The sequence below is a fragment of the Aspergillus saccharolyticus genome (assembly GCF_003184585.1).
Source record: "Aspergillus saccharolyticus JOP 1030-1 unplaced genomic scaffold BP01scaffold_5, whole genome shotgun sequence".
Lineage (NCBI taxonomy): Eukaryota > Fungi > Ascomycota > Eurotiomycetes > Eurotiales > Aspergillaceae > Aspergillus > Aspergillus saccharolyticus.
Window position 1 is genome coordinate 363,149 of NW_020290615.1, and position 17,710 is coordinate 380,858.

Consider the following 17,710-nt stretch of genomic DNA (forward strand, 5'->3'; position numbering starts at 1 on the left):
ATTTATATCTTCACATCACTCATACTATATTGTGAGTGACAAACTAACTACTAATAATAGGTAATATGCATCCACACCTGAATCAACACTTCAGTATTCCCCGACTTATGACTATCTTCAGCCCCTCTTCCCAAAGTCTTTCCGAGTTCGCTAGAATTAGTTCCTTGCACCTATGAAGCGTGTTGCTAGAACACGGTGTTATGAGAACTTGTTGATCAAACCAGAAGGGCTCGACGTTATTCATTCAGTCCGAGCTGTACATCTGCACAAGTCCAGCCACGTCTAGAGGAGAATGAAACTTTGTTGGCTTTTCAAGTTGTTTCATCGTGCTTGCTCAATATCACCTTGTTGTGGACCTTAAAGGTAGAGGAATAGATCGTACTGAAACCCCAATCCACTCCTCGCATGGACTGATGATGACATTTGTCCAGGGCAGTCATTTAATAGCATCAAAGCCGGCATCACGGGCTGTGATTCAATTCCTACGCAGATCATCATTTCCCCATATCTCCTCGTTTGTCTTGCCCCCGTCTTCTCTGCGAGATTATGGAGATTCTCACAATGAAACCCGAAAATCCAGGGACCAAGGTCAGTTGGTTTCCAGAAAGTCGGATCTTGACGCTGATGGGCGATTCCAAACACATGTCCAAGCTCGTGAGCAATGTTGGCGAGGATGACATCGTCGGGCCATTGTCTCGAGGCGGATGGTTCCATAAAGCTGGTTCATTGGGGCTTGGGAAGAGCATAGTCATGCCATTAAATGCGAGAAATATCCCGTCGCGAGCGTCATAGACCGTCAAGACATCGAGGGTGCCGGCCTTGCGATTGCGTCGGAAGTAGGCTGTAGCTGGGAAGTCTCGGGCAAACCCGCGCTATACCACAGTCGCAGCGCTGACTGAAGGAGCGATTCGTATTACTACTCAGTAGCTGCGGATCCATAGCAGATGGAAATGACTTCTTTGGGCCAGAGCGGTTGATGTTGAGCCAAGGATTAAGTTGTGCCTATGTGTAAACCACAGGGCTCAGGAAGTCCAGAGTCAGCAGTATTAGCAGCAGATACTGCCAGGACACTGAGGTGAGATTCATGATGCTTGTAGAGAGTGTAACTAATTCAGGTGTTGATATTCTTAGCTTCATGTAGAATAGAATACTGGCTTCCTTGGTTCCTGATTATCTGTGATGGTGATAGAAATCACGATCCAGATAATAACTCGCGAGAATATTAACAGAGTCAAATAAAGAGATAGAAATGATTATATAGAGATTAAACACCATCATTGACTCACAGACCACCTGGTGAGTAGAGTCTCCATGTTAAAGAGTTCCAGGCTAAACTATCCTATGTGAATACATGACTAGTTTTTGGATATTGAAGAAATCTGACCCAGATTATCCTGAGTATATCTTTGAGTAGATTTCACATTGGATATTGAAGAACCCAGAACCAGAGCACATTGAGTAAATCTCTGCGGGGTTTCTATAATAGATATTAGGGAGCTCTCACCTAGAATACCTTGAGTGAATCTGTGAGTCGAATTCATATTGGATAGTGGGGAACTCTGACACAGATCATTTCAACTGAATCTGTAAATAGATTTGTGGATATCCAAGAACTCCGATTCAGATCAACTCCAGTGAATCTCTAAAACGACCAACCGTAGGATAAATCACTTGTATACCGGTACCTCATCTCAGCATGCTCATAAAAAGGAGGTGAACTTCTTTCTTCTGGCTTCTTGTCTTCCAAGATCTCTTCTAAGCCTCTTCCCATATTACCTCCACCGTCACCATGGCTAGACAAGCCATCCTGGTTCTGCTTGCACTGCTATTCTGGCAGTCGGCAACAGTGACAGCAATATCACTCAACCATGAACTCTACTCGCAAGCTGTGACTGGCGGCAATGATGACTACACTTGTTCCAAGACCAAGGCCTGCAAGATAGGATGCTGCGGTCCTCTGTGAGTTGATTGGTTCTAACGTGTCAAGATTCCAGCTAACTGCAATCGAACAGAGACAAAGCTACTGGCAAAGGGAATTGCGGCTATGGCTCGGATTTCTGTGGAAAGGCGTGCAGTGCAAACTGTAATCGCAAGAGCGAGTGTGATCCAGGGTGGGGCCGCGAGTGGTCAAATGCCTCCACATGCCCTCTTAACGTCTGCTGCAGCAAGTTTGGATTCTGTGGTTAGTTTGCCTTCATGATGACTTCATCACGTATTGACATCTTGTTCTGCTACCAGGAACTTCACCCAGCTTCTGTGGAAACGCCAAAGTGCTCTCTCCAGAGTGCAACGGAAAGAGTGCCTACGCACGGACTATTGGATACTACGAAGGCTGGAATTTGGAGCATGCATGTGAAAGTTAGTGACTTCACTGGAGTCTCATCTTTGGCTTAGTGTTCAGTCAGACTGACCGATATCAAACCAGAAATGACACCAGACCAGATTCCGCTCGGCTATTACACGCATCTCAATTTCGCCTTCGCTTACATCGATCCCAAAACCTTTCACGTCGTCCCGATGAAGAAGACCATGGAATCGCTGTACAAGGCCGTGACCGGACTGAAGAGAAAACAACCCAATCTGCAAGTCTGGATCGCCATTGGAGGCTGGGATATGAACGACCCCAGTCCCACGCAGTACACTGTCTCGGACCTGGCAGCGTCTCAACCCGCGCAAGATGCCTTCTTTGAGTCTCTGCTGAGCTTCATGCAGAGCAACGGCTTTGACGGAGTTGACATTGATTGGGAGTATCCGGTGGCCGATGATCATGGCGGTCGACCAGCAGACTTTGTCAATTTTGTAACTCTGCTGAAGCGGTTGCGAGAGCGCCTTGACAAGTCTGGGAAACGTTACGGGATGTCAATCACATTGGTATGAAATCTCCTCTTCCGACCTCCGTTGTATTTTGGCTTGATAAGGCCATGGAGACTAACAGCGAGACTTTTTTGTCTAGCCTGCCTCCTACTGGTACTTGCGAGGATTTGACATTGTCAATCTCGAGCGTCACGTCGACTTTTTCAACATGATTACCTACGATATTCGTGAGTCGCACGACCTCTTCTCGCCCTCATCTTTCCCTGTAGCCATCAGCTAACTCCTTGACTCTTTCAACTAGACGGAACCTGGGACAAAATGAACCGAGATAACCCCTACGCTGCCTACGCGCATACCAATCTGACCGAGGTCAACAGCGCCCTCGAGCTTCTCTGGCGCAACAAGATTGACCCCGCGCGGGTCAACCTTGGTCTGGGCTTCTACGGCCGCAGCTTCACAATGAAGGACCCTCATTGTCTCGCGCCGGGTTGTCTCTTCACGACCGGTGGCCGCCCCGGCGAGTGCACGACCACCTCTGGCGTGCTGTCCCACACAGAGATTCAGAAGGTCCTTGACGCTAATGCCCCGGGGACAAAAGTTTCGTTTTACAAGGAAGATGCCGTCAAGGTTCTTACTTGGGACAAGAACCAGTGGGTAAGCTTTGATGATAAGGAAACGTTGAGACTCAAGCTTGATTTCGCAAATCGTCGGTGTCTCGGAGGTACAATGGCCTGGGCTGTGGACCTTGATTCGAATGGTGCATTGATTGAGGGGCTGGGATCGGCGATGGGGAAGAACAAGACGCAAGGTTGGGATAATGGTGGTACTGGTGCTTCGACCTCACCGCCTGGGGGATCTGCTACCTTGGGGGGGTCTGGTACCTCGGGGGGCTCTGGGCTTCCAGGTCACGGAACGGCTACGAGTGGTGGAACGACAAGCCGTGGGACATTGCCAGCTTCTGATAAGTCTCAGTCTACAGGTCGAACAACTGGTACTAGTCAAGGCTCCCCGAGCACTACCACAGGCAACCCTAAGGGAACGGGCACCGGAAGAACCCCGACTAACCCTAACCCTACTGGAGGTGCGAAGACTGGAGCGACAAGCTCCACCACGGACCCTGCTGGTATGATCACTGCCCAGCCTTCAAAGACCACCAATCCGCCCGTGGACCCTATGGTCACCTCGTCTGCTTCTGTGATAGCCATTCGATTCCACAACATCGTCAAAGATATCGAATCATGGGAACGGTTACCCACCCCGCCTTCCAAGAGCAAAGCCATCAAAAACATCAAAAACATCAAGCAAGATATCGAGGATCTCGCGAAACAGATCAGTTCTAAGAAACTTCCTAAATGTATTGAGAAGAAACGTGGCCTGTTTGATGGCCTTCTCCGCCTTGCTGGGAACACGGTCGAGCAGATTCTGAACAAGCTCGCATGTATTACGAAGAAACTGGACGATCTTTTGACTCGGATCAAGGCCAATGATATCAACGGAGTGAAAGGCATTGTGAATGCCCTGGATATCGCAAAAATTCCAGATGGTAGTGTCGATCCTGATACCGACCCGGAGAAAAGCCATTCCAGTTTATCGTCCTGTACTTCGACGACAACCGCCCACCGTGTGACTGTCTTCTGCCACCCTACCTCTACTCCATTTGGTGGTTCAACCGTCACAACGTCGACATGCAACCAGACTGTTAGCATCACTACCACTGGGTGCTCCGTCACCGGAACTACCACCACAGTGACAGGTAGCCCGTCTAGACATCTTTGCTCGCCAGATGACTGCGGTAATTCATGCCGAGCAGGGAAAGGCGGGTGGGCAACAATCTCATCAGTGAACTGTGCCGCTATTCCGACCAGCACGGTGCCAGTTCTGCCCATCGGCAAGGGAGGAAAGACCCACCAGCGACGTACTCCGGATCTCCAGGCCGGCGGGACTGAAGCAACGAGCCTGAATTCGACCATCGACAAACGCACGCTGCCTGAAATCTCCACAGTGGACCCCGAGATTTGGCTCCCGATCCTCAACGGAATCATAACCCAGAGCGACCTCTGGGTGAGCCAACGCCAACCGGTTACGGGCACATGGTACCCCTGGCCCGAGCTGGAAGCTGCCCTCGGTGTCAAGGGCCTCCACGGCTGCACTGTGCTGATGATAATCACAAAAGACGGCGTCTACATCGCGCACATCTTTGAAGTCCCTGTCTTCATCGACAGGGACGAGGTCGAGGTCCCCGACGACTACTTCATGGATCAGACGTTCGGTGCCCTCAGCTCAGGCCACACCAAGGACGGTGAGGTCAATCACGAAATTGAACCACTCCAGGGTCTTTGGGGCACTGATCAGCAGCCCGGTCCCTTGCACCGGACCAACGATCCTCAGCTCATCATCATCACACCCTTCTCCTCGGGCTGGGAGACCCACTCATACAAGTACCCCCGTCGGGTTAGCTGGCTAGCGGCCCAGTTCACCCACTTCCTCTACTTCCCCAACGGCCAGGCACCCGAGGAGAAGACCGCTATTACCCGCGGATATTACCCAACGAATTTCTGGCTGTCCAACGACGATAGCACCTCAGTCGGCAAGGCCATCTTGGAGGTCGACAGGTACAACAACTATCTGCAGGCGGGCGACAATTTGATGGCTGTGGGCCAGTGGCGGCTCTGGCTCGTCGGGGACCATGTCATGGACTACAACTTCTGGGATCCGGCACGCATCCTCTCTCCCGAGGGAGCACAGGGTCATATGCAGCGGCGTGATCGATGTCCGGGACATACTCTCCGGCCTACACGGGTCACTACTGCTACTACTTCGAACCAAAAGACCGCAACCAGCACCACCGGGGCGTCGGCCACCACCACTTCATCCCCGTCACTCCCCATAGGCGACCTGACCTGCATCGAAAACCCTTTCCCCTATTTCCACCAGAACCTAGAAGATGTATACGTCAACCAGCTGGCTGAGCTCTGCAACCGGGGCAAGATCCCTGATCTCACCTACGAGATGGGGCCGGACGACAAGCCTCTCGAATGGTCCACGGGGAGCCACGCAAACGCGCGGTACTCGGTCTCGATCAGCTGGGTCAAGGGGTGCAAGGGGCCGAAACAGAAGCCAGTCGCTCCGTTGGGGCAGGGACCGCCAACGTGCGTGAGTATTGTCAAGGATAACTTGAAGAAGTGTTTCAGTGATAATTCGTATGGGGGGAGTAGGGTGTATGGCTGCTTGGAGTATCGCGCTTGGATGGTGCAGTATTGATCCTATTTTGACTGGGTCAGAGGGGTTGACTTCGACTGTGTCATTGGATTGTGATATGTTGGGCTTCTCTGGGCTCAGCAGGTTACGGCCCAGTTGCTGAGTCCATGTCATCAACCTCTTCTCATTTCTGATGTACACTAACGGCAATTGTTGAGCCTGTATTCGTGGCGTGTATGATGTACTTACCATATGGTGACCAAAATCTAGTGAATCAAGCACATGGCAATTTTGTTTCTAGATTTAGGGCTAGAACTCCAGTATAGGGCCAGTAGCCTCAACCACAATCCGAAGAAACCACGTTATTCGATGAATCTTCTGCTCGAATCATAGTCTTCAGAGCGATAGTTGGTGAAGATCTTCGGTATAAATTGACTGCCTGTATTACATATCTTCATGAACCCTGAATGCATCGGGCCGACCGTGATCCCTTGCATGATGCAAGATATATTCCTATCTCTCATCTTAACCTCAAACAAGACCACGCGCGACTGATGTACAATCATGCATAGTACATGCTATGTACAGAGTACCACCCTCCTGCTACGTCGACGCCTCCGTCTCGTTCGACCCAGCAACCACATACATCTTTTCTGTCTTCAGCCGATCCAGGGCGCTTTGTGGCAATCGCAACGTGTCGGCCACAATCTGCTTCGGGGTCGACCCAATCCATTGACCGAGCGATACGTCTGGGGGGAATTGATTAGCATAACGTTCGCAACGCGAGCCTTACGAAAAAACAACGCGAATAATGACAAAAAGGGGCAGAAAGAATCCGACGCACCAGAGAATTGATCAGCCTGCAAGACCTCGACGAAGATCAAGTCCTCCTCGCCCGTGTTCTCGATATAGTGGCTGTTGGACTGCGGGAAGTAGCCCACATCTCCCGCGCGGTAATCGAAGGTAGTGGCGGTGCTGGGCGCGGTGAACAAGGTCGCGCGACCCTGGCCCTGGATGAAAAAGGTCCACTCATCGCTGGTGGGGTGCCAGTGAATCTCGCGCAGGCCCCCCGGATGCACGGTGACCACGGCGGCGGCAAAGTTGGAGGCGATGGGAAAGGTCAACGGATCGACGATCTTGACGGAACCGCCTTGCACCTCGTGGGCAGGCTGCTCGGAGAAGTGGTAGGAATAGCTCTGCGTGAACGGCACAATGCCCGCCGTGCCCGTCACATTCTGCTCGCTGATGTTGGTCGGGGCCGGGGTGCCGGGGAAGATGTACAGTTCATCATCCGGGATCTCATCGAAGGCGGCCACGGGGAGATCGAAATTCTTGGCCAACACCGATTTCTGAGACGGACTTTAGTATCGGTCATACTCGGGAGAGGAGGGAGTGGGGGGTAAACCCGCTGGCCAGCAGTTTGGGTCAAACCTACAGGTTGGTGGGCAAAGACTTCGGTGGCAAGGAAGGTGTTGTCCTCGGAGAAATCGCCATCATCGAAGACCAGGAGAAATTCCACCCCGGAGTCCAAGGCTTGGATCGAGTGTGGGATTCCACTTATGTCGCATTTTTGGGGTCAGTGGCTCCATTTGGCATCTCAAAAGTCAGGAAAAACTCACGGCGGGAAAAACCAGACATCGCCAGCTGTTACGTCATCGACAAAAGTCTGGCCATTTTCGTTGACAGCCTATGGAATTGTCAGTGGTGCATCAAGATGGGTAGGAGGTAAACAAGACAGAGAAGACCACTCACCTCAATGCGACACGATCCATTCAGAACCAGTGACCATTCGCTGGCAACATGCCAGTGGAGTTCACGGTATGCTCCAGCTTCCAGGCGCATATCCACCCCGGCCATCTTGGTGGCGTCCGGCATCACGTTCAAGTTTTCCTGTCGCGCCCAGCCGGACTCGTTCATCCCAAGACTACCAATTAGGACCCCGTCTTCGCTACTGGGAATCGAATGGACCTACCGATTATGACTGAGTCCTGGGAAGTTGTCAGTATGGAACCTCTCCTGCACAAGCACCAAGAAAACATACCCATAGGCCATTGTGCGTTGATCGTCTGCCCTTCATCCGTGCCCGGCGGCGCCAGCTTGTCACTGTTGATGCGATCATAGTCGGCATTTCCTGTGCCGCGATGTACGACAGGGTCAGCGTTGTGCGTGCTGCATCTCAGGCAACAGCGACTGAAGAGAATAGGTACTTACGTGGACCTGGATCCGTCCCTCCTGTGTTCCCCCGGATCGGCTGCGGGCTGGCTGAACCCTCAAAGTTCAGGTACACTCCCAGGTCGGCATCGTCCGTTTGTCCGTCTACTGGCGTGTAGGGGATGTCCTCTGTCGTCTGCGACGAGAGCGTGTTGGACGAAGAATAACCAAGTAGGTCTTCCGATCCTCGCAATGGGGGATTGTTCGTTGGGGCGCCATGACTCCGCGATGCGAACAGCGTTGCGAGAGAAAGGACACATACTAGATTTGACTTCATGGTGTCTCTGCGCGCGGGGATTCCGGTTGGGAGAGATCTGAGGAAGAATGATTGTCGGAGCAGTAGGGGACATGCAAGGCCTCCGACAGCTTCTTATTTATACCCCTGATGGAATTGGGGGTTACTCCTGACGGCACCGCAGGACTGCAGTCCATCTCTCTCTCCCCTCACCCCTGGATCGAGTGGTTGAGTGGCTTTGACCCAGGAATCTACCTTGCTCGAACATTTTACCCCTCATGGAGCGGAGACAGGTTGGAGATGGCGAGGGAGGGCAACTATGGCGCATGTCGCTGGTTGGACGCCCAACTGCTTACAGAGTGGAGATACACTACCTTAGGTAGTCCTTATGAGATGTCGCAACAAAAAGGAGACATTCGGGGAGAAGGCAAAGATAGGTAAGAGGGTGGGGCTTGTTAGGGCTGGTCTTGACTTTCGGCAGCTGGAGTGGAGCGGGGAGGACCTTGTTGGGTGTGAATTCCACGCAAGCTGAGTATTTCTATTTCCTTGAAATCTGCAGCCCACGTACGAGATACATTGTTCTGAAGCGACCATGGTGGTGGAGGTGGAGTCAGTTGCATGCCGTGTAGTCAGGGTGGGCAAGTATCTTGAAGCGAGGTGTCTGAGTAGCTTAGTGTAGATCGCATTAGTAACCAAGTAAGTTACCTGCAAGATGTACTTGTAGACGTAGCTTTTTCCCTCCCCCCTCCCTCCCGCGTGCGGGGAATTCTTGTCCAATGCTTGACTTGCCCCGGTGCAGATGATTCAGCACTCATCCTGCAGCTGCATTGAGCCGCGACCAACGAGGCTTACCCGGTCCAGCCAGAACCAATCGTCGATGCTCGGTTCTCCAGGTCGGATTCTCGGCATTCTACTGGCCCTGGGACCTGGATGGTGGGTGGCTGCCCTCCCCGCCCCGCATGATATCAGATGTTTCTTTCTTAGCAAACTGCCACCATTCTAATATTCATCCATCCATCCATTCAGACATTGGACGGAAATACTCGTTGCCGAGATGGCTATGTAGCCATTTGCTGGCCCGCTCTCTCCAGATTCTTCCTTCATGCACCAGCCCGTTCCAAGAATAGCAGTCTTCTCCGCGCATGACGAGCCCTAACTCCGACAGATGACACGCACCGGTCCTCCTCCAAAAGAAGAATCCACTTCGATTGCCCGTGATCTGACTCTTCAGGCGGGTCAGCCGTCATCGAGCAAGATGACTTCATTCTTGTCCTCATGTGTTTTCCATCTCCTCACCACCCCTCCCTCGCATCCAGCCGTGGTGTACGTTCTGTTCTCAGGTGGCTTGTCCCCTTGCATTCTCTTCCGCATCCACACCATTGCTGCCAAAAAGCGGTGTATTCATCGCAGGTCGCGTAACAAGAGACAAGCATCCAGGAAAAGGGAAGATTTTGAACCAGTCTGACCGCAGCGGCAACCTTGAGAGCCAATTGACTCCACTTGGCGCATCACCTTCAGGTGAATAACAGGCCAAACCTGCTTGTGTCTTGCATCCTATCTTAGCAATCCCCACACGCGGGATTTTCTCTGTACATAATCCTTCAGCCTGGTTATGCAAGGAGGTACAGTCGAGAATCACTCTGTTCACTCCAAGAGGACTTTCCTCATGGCAGTATTAATAGAGTCGTCATTTTGTTGATGAGATCGGTGTTTGGTGCATTGGTGCTAATACCCCTTGTGCTAACCGGCCATCGGCTCGAATCGTTTGATGGAGGAAGGGTAATTGGATGGCAAAAGAAACGCAACGGTGATTCGGATTCTGTATCTTGCCTGTGACTTGTGAAGACCTTCCCATTGCTGTGTTTGTTTTCATTCCGGCTGCGCCGAACTCATGCACCCTAGCCAGGAAAACAGGGATCCAAGGACTGAGCAGCAGCTGCTGTCCGGCCAAAGACAGCATGCGGTCACAACGAAGCCAGATTCACAAGGATTGTGCTGCTGTCTTTGTACGGTTATCTGAGGCCGCCAGACCCTTGAGCCACCACTTTCCGTAACTTATGCAAATTGATATACTCTAGTCTTCTCCGTCGAAGATACATGGTTGAAAACAGTCTTCGATTTGGATTCGATGCCTGCAATACCCGCAGTTACTGCGACTCACATGTCTTTGAGCGCAATCTCGATGAAGAAGAAAAGGGCGTGTGTATCTGTTGTACTAATGCGTCGGTCAAGTTGACACCCTCCATCGGAGCGTCCTCCGCCGTCATCTCCTTCTTAAAAAGACACGGTGCTTCATCGCGGTCAGCAGACGGATACCAAGTGACCGTGCCTAGTCGATTTTCTTGACTCTTGGAAGCGTACGCGGCCATGTCAGCATCCTCGGCCACCAGATCACTCCCTCCGCATATCAGCGATCAAACCAGCTAAGCATGAGCTAACAATAGACGGGCAGCAAGTCTGGAGATGACAGCGCCACTGACCTAATTCCTCCTTAATTCCCGAGTACACGGAACCCGACTAGCCAACATTCACTACCCAGTCGAAGCTGACCCCTCTTTCCACAGTGGGTGCGTCCGAGGTCTCGAGCAGGGATCTGAATACGCCCGGGTCGCTCGCCAGGTAAGCAAGCGGCGATGTGCGACCGGGGGTGGGAACTGGGTCAGTGCGCAATCCATCTGAAAAGCGCGCCGGTCGCGCGGTACTTGTGAACATGTTTCTTCTGTTGGTTTTTTATGTTGTGCACTTTTTCACATGGCTAAGTACTATCCTATGCTTCTCCTTGCGCCAAGTTTCCTATAGCGTCATACTGCGCTAGGGCTTACACATTTCCACCCCGGACCATTGAGACTCAGTATACATGTTAGGGCATCGGATATCACGGCAATACTATATTTGCTACCAGACGTAGTTTTTTGAACCCGGCCTTACCGCTGAGATGATCCAGTCGTGAGAGATGCGGATTTGGATATACTGTCTATCTTCGAGAAGCCCATAAATGCATACATGATTTCCCGCGGCATGTAGTTCCTGGTCTATTTCTTCCTACATTCATATGAGTGTAGAAATCGCCACCAGGACACATCACGCAGATATAGCGAGCATTGTACAGTGCAGCATTATCCCTCATGGAGTCTATTCCTTCACATGGAGGGTATATTTAGTAGAGTAATGCGGGTTCTCTTCCAAAATCTTCCTTTCGCTCGCTAACAGCTTGTTTGCCTTGCACGGGTACATACCTCGGTGAGATAACAAATATCGCAATTCATCTCCTGGCTCTCCATGCAGCCCTATTGCGCAGTCATATGTGAGGGTCGTGCTATTTGATGCACATGCTAGAAACCTACTACTAGTCTAACGAAGGGTCCAGTTACTCCAACAGCGACCTAGGCAGCAACATCATGCTTGTCAAGAGCTGTACTTGGTCGGAACAGGGCAGTGGTCGACCCCTGGATCAGACGTGTTAGGGTATGGGGGCAATTGTCCATTGCTGGACTAGTAGTAGTAGTTTCTTTCCAATACTTTTGGTCCAGGGATTGCTGGGGGGCGGAGAAGCACACGTGGTTTGCGTGGTTTGCTTGGTTTGTCTTGGGGAGTTTTTGCGCGGTCGCTCGGATCGTCTGCTGATCATGTGACTCCCCGCTCTTCCGGTGTCTGACAACGAGTCATTTGAACTCATAGTTGTTTGAACTTACGTCTGATCAAGAGTGTCTGATCAGCGAGAAAACCATGAATGAACGCAATGAACCTCCCACCACGAAAATATTGCTGAAATCCGTGCTTACCGAAGATGAAGCACGCGATTAGATCGCTTGTCGCTTGTTTTTGCCGGCTCTCCAGAGCTCGGATTGATCGTACATTGGGAAGTTTCTGGCGACCACCTTGAACCATTCTTTAAAAGGGGCCCATTCCCTCTCGGAATTATCTTTGCGAAAGAGGCTTTGGAACATCTGGATCAAGTCGCTCGTTTGACATCTCCTGTCCGGATCCAGCATCCCTCCTCTCGTTTCATCCTCGCCTTGCTTGGCACATTTACCGTACTTCGCTCCTTTCCCCGGACATCCACGGCATACAGTACAAGTGGGATCCCGATATGCAGATGACCCTCAAAGCAGCGGTGGTGGGCTTCTTCGTGACCACTGTCTCTGCCATCAGTGGTGGGGTCTGCACCTACAGCTACCCACAGGCGGTCCAGAATCCCTCCTTCGAAGATGGAACCACGGACTGGACTATTGCGAATGGAGCTGCGGGCAGTGTGTACGACACTTTCTGGGATACGAGCGCTCCTGATGGCAACTACGTCTTAGCGATCAACGGCGACCTAGCCTCCAACGGCCTCTCACAGACACTGACTGGCCTGGTGGTGGGCGACGCCTATACCTTCGGCTTGTCCTGGCAGCTAATATCCGTTGGCACTGGAACTTGTGTTTTGGGCGTTTATATGGACTCCGCAGCACCTAGCAATTTGGTCGCATTTGGCGCGCTCACCTCGGTGAGCAGTGCCTGGACACAAATCACCGGCCAGTGGACGGCCACCAGCACCACCCATCAGTTGCTACTAGATTTCACTTGCTCGGGTGAACGCTTCGCGGATGCTTCCGAAGTCAACTTTGACGATATCACCTTGACTGGTCCTGTTCAAGTCACTTGCTCGGTACCCCGCGTGGACTCATCCTCGTCGACGCCAACCCCGACTCCATCCTCCATCCCTGCGACCGTTGCCTCTTCGAGCAGCGTGATCGCGGTGTCGACTCCGACCTCGACTCCATCCTCCATCCCCGCGACCATTGCGTCTTCGAGCAGCGTGATTGCGGTGTCGACTTCCCATGGTTCCAGCGCTGTACCGGTCCACAGCAGCTCCGCCCCAGTGCCGTCGAAGAGCCTGTCCTCGAACTCCGTCATCCCACCCTCCCCCATCTCCTCGCTCTCTTCGTTATCGGTCCCTGTGATCGCTACGCCTGTGGCCACTCCATCCAGTCAAGCACGTGTCGGACCTAGCTCAAGCGCGCCTCAGTCGAGCTCGATTCGGGTTCCGGTCTCGTCCAGTGCTGTGTCAGGCGCAGTTATCCCGCACCGCACTCCCACCACTACGCCCATAGCCAGCAGCGCCGAAGATCTCGAGGTGGTCACTTCCACGATCTACGCCACCGTGACGGCGACGATTCATGCGTGTTCTCTGGAGTTATGATTGGCCAATCCGTTGTACTGGGTTGATTAAGTCGATCAGGTCTCCATTGATCCGCGAGTCCAGTAACTGTAAAACATGGCGGTCGTCATTGACAAAACGATGCACGCTGAACATATAATTTTTCTCTACTACTACGAACGTTTATTATATTTGCGTTGGGACGGTCTTCTTAACTTAAGATCCGAAGGGCGTTTCGGGGCCGACGGTACCCTCCGAGATATCTTCTTCGATGATACCGCTCTGTGCACTACCCAGCCATTGTCAGCCATTCCATTCTCAAGCCTCTTATCACGTCCTTCCATGTGGAGTCTCTGACTTTTTGGTACCTATGTATTATACTCATCCACATGCCTAGCTGATGCATCCAGATCACTATTGACATCTTTTTGTGGACCCCCAGCTACGTTAGACTCGTCCCGCTTGAAATAAGGATACCGTGAGATGTCGCTATCCCGAGCGATCGCATCCTTTACTCTGAATGATTTATGATGGAGTATTATTCTGCTACCTCTGCAGCAGTGCGATGGTCCATGTATAATATGGGAAGAGTGCATCATCGCTGCCAGTGTGACCGTACCATGTATTGGCAATAATCCGACTCTACAATCCTGCTCTGATGAGGAACAGGTAGAGAGGCGCTGGTTCATCCATTTCTCTTACTACACTCAACCGACCGTGACTCGCCTTTCCCCCGAGTAACAGGGAATCGCAAGCTAGACCCTGAAATGCCACTAGTAGTAAGCCACTGGGCAGTTTCTGCAGGCGAGGAAGAGACTATCACGCCATTATTGGCCACGTCTGACGAATAAAGCAATTACGCCCCCAGACTGCATCTTTCAACACGGGAAATGTGCAGTATCTGACCCTGGTTAATTGGTCAGCGCTCATCAATGGTCGGCGGGAGAATCGACACTAAACCGGTGAAGTGCGGGGGTGACTAGTAATAAAAATCCCCCTCCGAGGGCAGCAAAACCACCGGAACCCCCTTGATATCCCCTCTACCACCACCCAGCCCTGTTTCAACACACAATGTCCATCTCGCAGTGCTGCCTGCATGGATTCCGTTGGGACGGCACTCCTACCGGCCGCACCAGCAAAGTCGGCACGAGCGACGTCTCCATCGCCAGCCTCTTCGGCTGAACCTTCCCAAACGTCCGCCTGCTCGCCGGCCGCCGAAATCGGCGCGACGGTCTTCGTCCCGGGCTTTTTCTGGGGCCGAGATCCTCGACTTCGACGAGATCGCGCAGCACCGCTTTGAGAAGCTGGACCTGCCGGGGTTCCTGCAGCGCAACGCGAGCCCGAGATTGTCGATGTCCCGCGCCGGCTGCGGACCGGATTACAGTAGGGTTCGGGCGGTGGGCCACTGCTCTGGTGGATTGTATGTCGATCGGTCATTTTTCGCTTCTGACGATGGAGGATCTTGATGGGCTGTCGACGAGTCTCCCGGTGCAGATCTTGTGAGAATGATTGTGTGGTGGTGCTCCACTACTTCTTTGAGCTACCTCCGTGCAGTATGCTGGGGTTGTATGCAGAGCAGGGGTTGCCTACAAAGTTTCTTGCGCGGAATGTTTCGATACGCAATGCATGTTCTATACCACGCACAGTAAGCTTAGTATATGTCACTACCACTAGCCTTTTGGTAACTCTTTCTGCACAAGGAGTAAAAGAATCCACCCTCAAATGGGGAGGGACATGCCGTCAATTTGGAAATAACTACATGCACTAGACGATCGATGAAAGAACCCTGAATAATGTTAAGATTGTTTTCCTTTCAACGCCTCCACAGGGCAGGGCCGTCTTGGACAAAGCTTGTCCCCCAGGCAGTGTTTAGCCACGCCCTAACCAGTGCACTAACACCTGTCCCCACAATCCTTCTGTTCTGTGCAGTGGGTGGTGTTGTGACTTGTGGAGGGCTCTGCAGTCTATATAATCTGGCTGTTAACGGCAGTTTGGAAAATCATGATCTGCAATTCCATCTATGAATCATAGCCTTGAGGATGAAATGGAATCCTTCTGAGTGGATGACGTGTTCAGAAGCCCCTTGTTTCCGAGACCCGAACTCGGCATCGGCCCGTCCTTTTCCAGCCGACGACATCCACGGTTTGTCCTTCAATGAACCCGCATTACATCTACAACTTTAATCATGGGTACCTCTAGCAATGCGTCTTCAGGAAAAGAGCAAATCTTCTCAGTCCAGCAGATTGAGGATCTAATCGTCAAAGGCCAGGCGATCGTCATAATAGACCAGAAAGTCCTCCGGGTCGATGCATGGCTGCCTTACCACCCGGGGGGTTACAAGCCCATCCAGCATTTCATCGGGAAGGATGCGACGGATGAATTCGTTGTGTACGTGATTCAATCCAAGTCCACTGGACAGTAATTGAACAGATCTACATAGGATGCACTCAGCCGAAACCCGCCAATTGATCGACCGGTACCAGATTGGAAGGATTGAAGGCCGTTGGCGGAATCTGGTGCCTCCCATCCAGAGAGACCCGGAGCATGGGCATACGAAGAATACCAAGAGTGGCCCCAACAGCCCAATAAATTATCACGAGCAAGACCATCATCTCCCCGAACTCCCCCAACTATCGTCCGACCGCAACACCCCGGAAGAACTAGCCTTCCTGAACGCGCAAACCAAAGAGGAGATCCGCCTGACGCTGGACCGGTATCCCTCCCTCGACGCGCCCACGCAGTCGACCATCATCGAGCGATACCGCCGCCTGCACGCGCAGATCCAAGCCGAAGGGCTCTACCAGTGCAACTACAGCGCCTACGCGTGGGAGTTTGGCCGCTGCGCCCTGCTCTTCTGCATCATGCTCGTCTTCCTCCGCCTCGAATGGTACTGCACGAGCGCCGTCTTCCTCGGCTGGTTCTGGTCGCAGATGGTCTTCGCCGCGCACGACTCCGCCCACATGGCCATCACGCACGACTTCCTCCTCGACAACCTACTCGGGATGATCATCGCGGCCCCGATCGGCGGGCTCTCGCTGGGCTGGTGGAAACGCACGCACAACGTGCACCACCTGGTCACCAACTCGCCCGCCCACGACCCGGACAACCAGCACCTCCCGTTCCTGGCCGTCAACCACCGCTTCTTGGGCAGTCTCTTCTCCTCCTACCACGAGCGTCTGATGCCGTACACGCCTCTCGCCCAGCGCCTCGTCCCCTACCAGGCCTACCTGTACTACATCATCCTGATGTTCGGGCGCTTCAACCTGTACGTCCAATCCTGGATCTTCTTGATTCAAGGTCAGGGACCCCGCAAGGGGCCTGCCTGGTGGCACCGCTACTTCGAAATCGCAGGCAACCTGCTCTTCTGGGGCTGGTTCGGGTACGGGATCGTGTACCGCTCCTTGCCCACCGTGGGGACCAGGGTGATGTTTGTCCTGCTCAGCCATGCAGTCACCATGCCGCTGCATGTGCAGTTCACGCTGTCGCATTTCGCGATGTCGACGGCGGATTTAGGCCCCGCGGAGTCGTTCCCGCAGCGCATGCTCCGCACGACGATGGATGTGGACTGTCCGGAGTGGCTGGACTGGGTGCACGGGGGATTGCAGTTCCAGGCGATTCATCATCTGTTTCCCCGCGTGCCGCGGCATAATCTGCGCAGGGTGCAGCAGTTGGTGCTGGCGTTTTGCTCGGAGGTGGACATTCCGTATGCCCTGTATGGGTTTGTCGGGGGGAATCGTAAGGTGGTGGGGAGCTTGGCGGAGGTGGGCAGGCAGGCGGCCATTTTGGCAGAGTGTCGGAGGGTTGTTGCGGGGAGGATTGCGAGTGGGGATGTGCACTAATATGTGAATTGAGTCGATAGGATAGTCGAATCGTGGTGTGGTGTGTTTACTACGACGTGCTAGATAGGGTCCCATTCCTGGTAACGGCGACGATCAGCGTAATTTCGTACAATTCCTACCCGCAGAGTTCAACTGCTAGGTCAAGAATTTCCCCAGTTCAGCTTGCTTTTGGCCATTTCTGCATTGCGTCGTCTTCAAAGTTGTCGAAGGGTGAGAGATATCGACTGGGTCTGCGGAGGTCGGTTCTGCATAGCCAAACGCAGCCCTAAT

At 52.7% G+C, this 17,710-nt stretch overlaps 5 protein-coding genes across 5 annotated transcripts; 4 read left to right on the forward strand and 1 right to left on the reverse strand.

The window, feature by feature from the left end:
- Positions 1–1,789: 1,789 nt before the first annotated feature.
- Positions 1,790–3,618, forward strand: BP01DRAFT_289786 (glycoside hydrolase; the record flags this gene model as incomplete). Its single annotated transcript, XM_025571592.1, has 6 exons — positions 1,790–1,959; positions 2,013–2,182; positions 2,239–2,358; positions 2,426–2,871; positions 2,954–3,041; positions 3,116–3,618. Coding segments are annotated over 6 exons (1,497 nt in total), but the record flags the coding sequence as incomplete, so codon positions are not given.
- A 2,997-nt stretch (positions 3,619–6,615) lies between these two features.
- BP01DRAFT_379993 (putative oxalate decarboxylase) lies at positions 6,616–8,500 on the reverse strand (the record flags this gene model as incomplete). The annotated part of the gene is made up of 8 exons (XM_025577190.1): positions 6,616–6,761; positions 6,857–7,361; positions 7,448–7,568; positions 7,632–7,699; positions 7,765–7,936; positions 7,985–8,000; positions 8,054–8,143; positions 8,224–8,500. The coding sequence occupies 8 exons, from the start codon at positions 8,498–8,500 to the stop codon at positions 6,616–6,618; spliced, it is 1,395 nt and encodes a 464-aa protein (XP_025434057.1).
- Positions 8,501–12,150: 3,650 nt separating this feature from the next.
- BP01DRAFT_353947 (uncharacterized protein) lies at positions 12,151–14,081 on the forward strand. Its single transcript, XM_025574309.1, has one exon. It carries the CDS (start codon positions 12,549–12,551, stop codon positions 13,641–13,643), a length of 1,095 nt encoding a protein of 364 aa, XP_025434058.1. The 5' UTR covers positions 12,151–12,548; the 3' UTR covers positions 13,644–14,081.
- A 567-nt stretch (positions 14,082–14,648) lies between these two features.
- On the forward strand, positions 14,649–15,067 carry BP01DRAFT_389380 (uncharacterized protein; the record flags this gene model as incomplete). Its single annotated transcript, XM_025577917.1, has 2 exons — positions 14,649–14,741; positions 14,771–15,067. The coding sequence occupies exons 1-2, from the start codon at positions 14,673–14,675 to the stop codon at positions 15,065–15,067; spliced, it is 366 nt and encodes a 121-aa protein (XP_025434059.1). The 5' UTR covers positions 14,649–14,672.
- Positions 15,068–15,772: 705 nt separating this feature from the next.
- On the forward strand, positions 15,773–17,475 carry BP01DRAFT_353948 (fatty acid desaturase). The gene is made up of 2 exons (XM_025574310.1): positions 15,773–15,989; positions 16,042–17,475. Exons 1-2 carry the CDS (start codon positions 15,787–15,789, stop codon positions 17,438–17,440), a joined length of 1,602 nt encoding a protein of 533 aa, XP_025434060.1. The 5' UTR covers positions 15,773–15,786; the 3' UTR covers positions 17,441–17,475.
- Positions 17,476–17,710: the final 235 nt, after the last annotated feature.

Coding starts and splice junctions, on each gene's coding strand:
- BP01DRAFT_353947 (XM_025574309.1), top strand. CDS start 12,549: ATGCAGATGACCCTCAAAGCAGCGGTGGTGGGCTTCTTCGTGACCACT.
- BP01DRAFT_353948 (XM_025574310.1), top strand. CDS start 15,787: ATGGGTACCTCTAGCAATGCGTCTTCAGGAAAAGAGCAAATCTTCTCA. Junction 15,990..16,041: donor GCGACGGATGAATTCGTTGT/GTACGTGATTCA, acceptor AGATCTACATAG/GATGCACTCAGCCGAAACCC.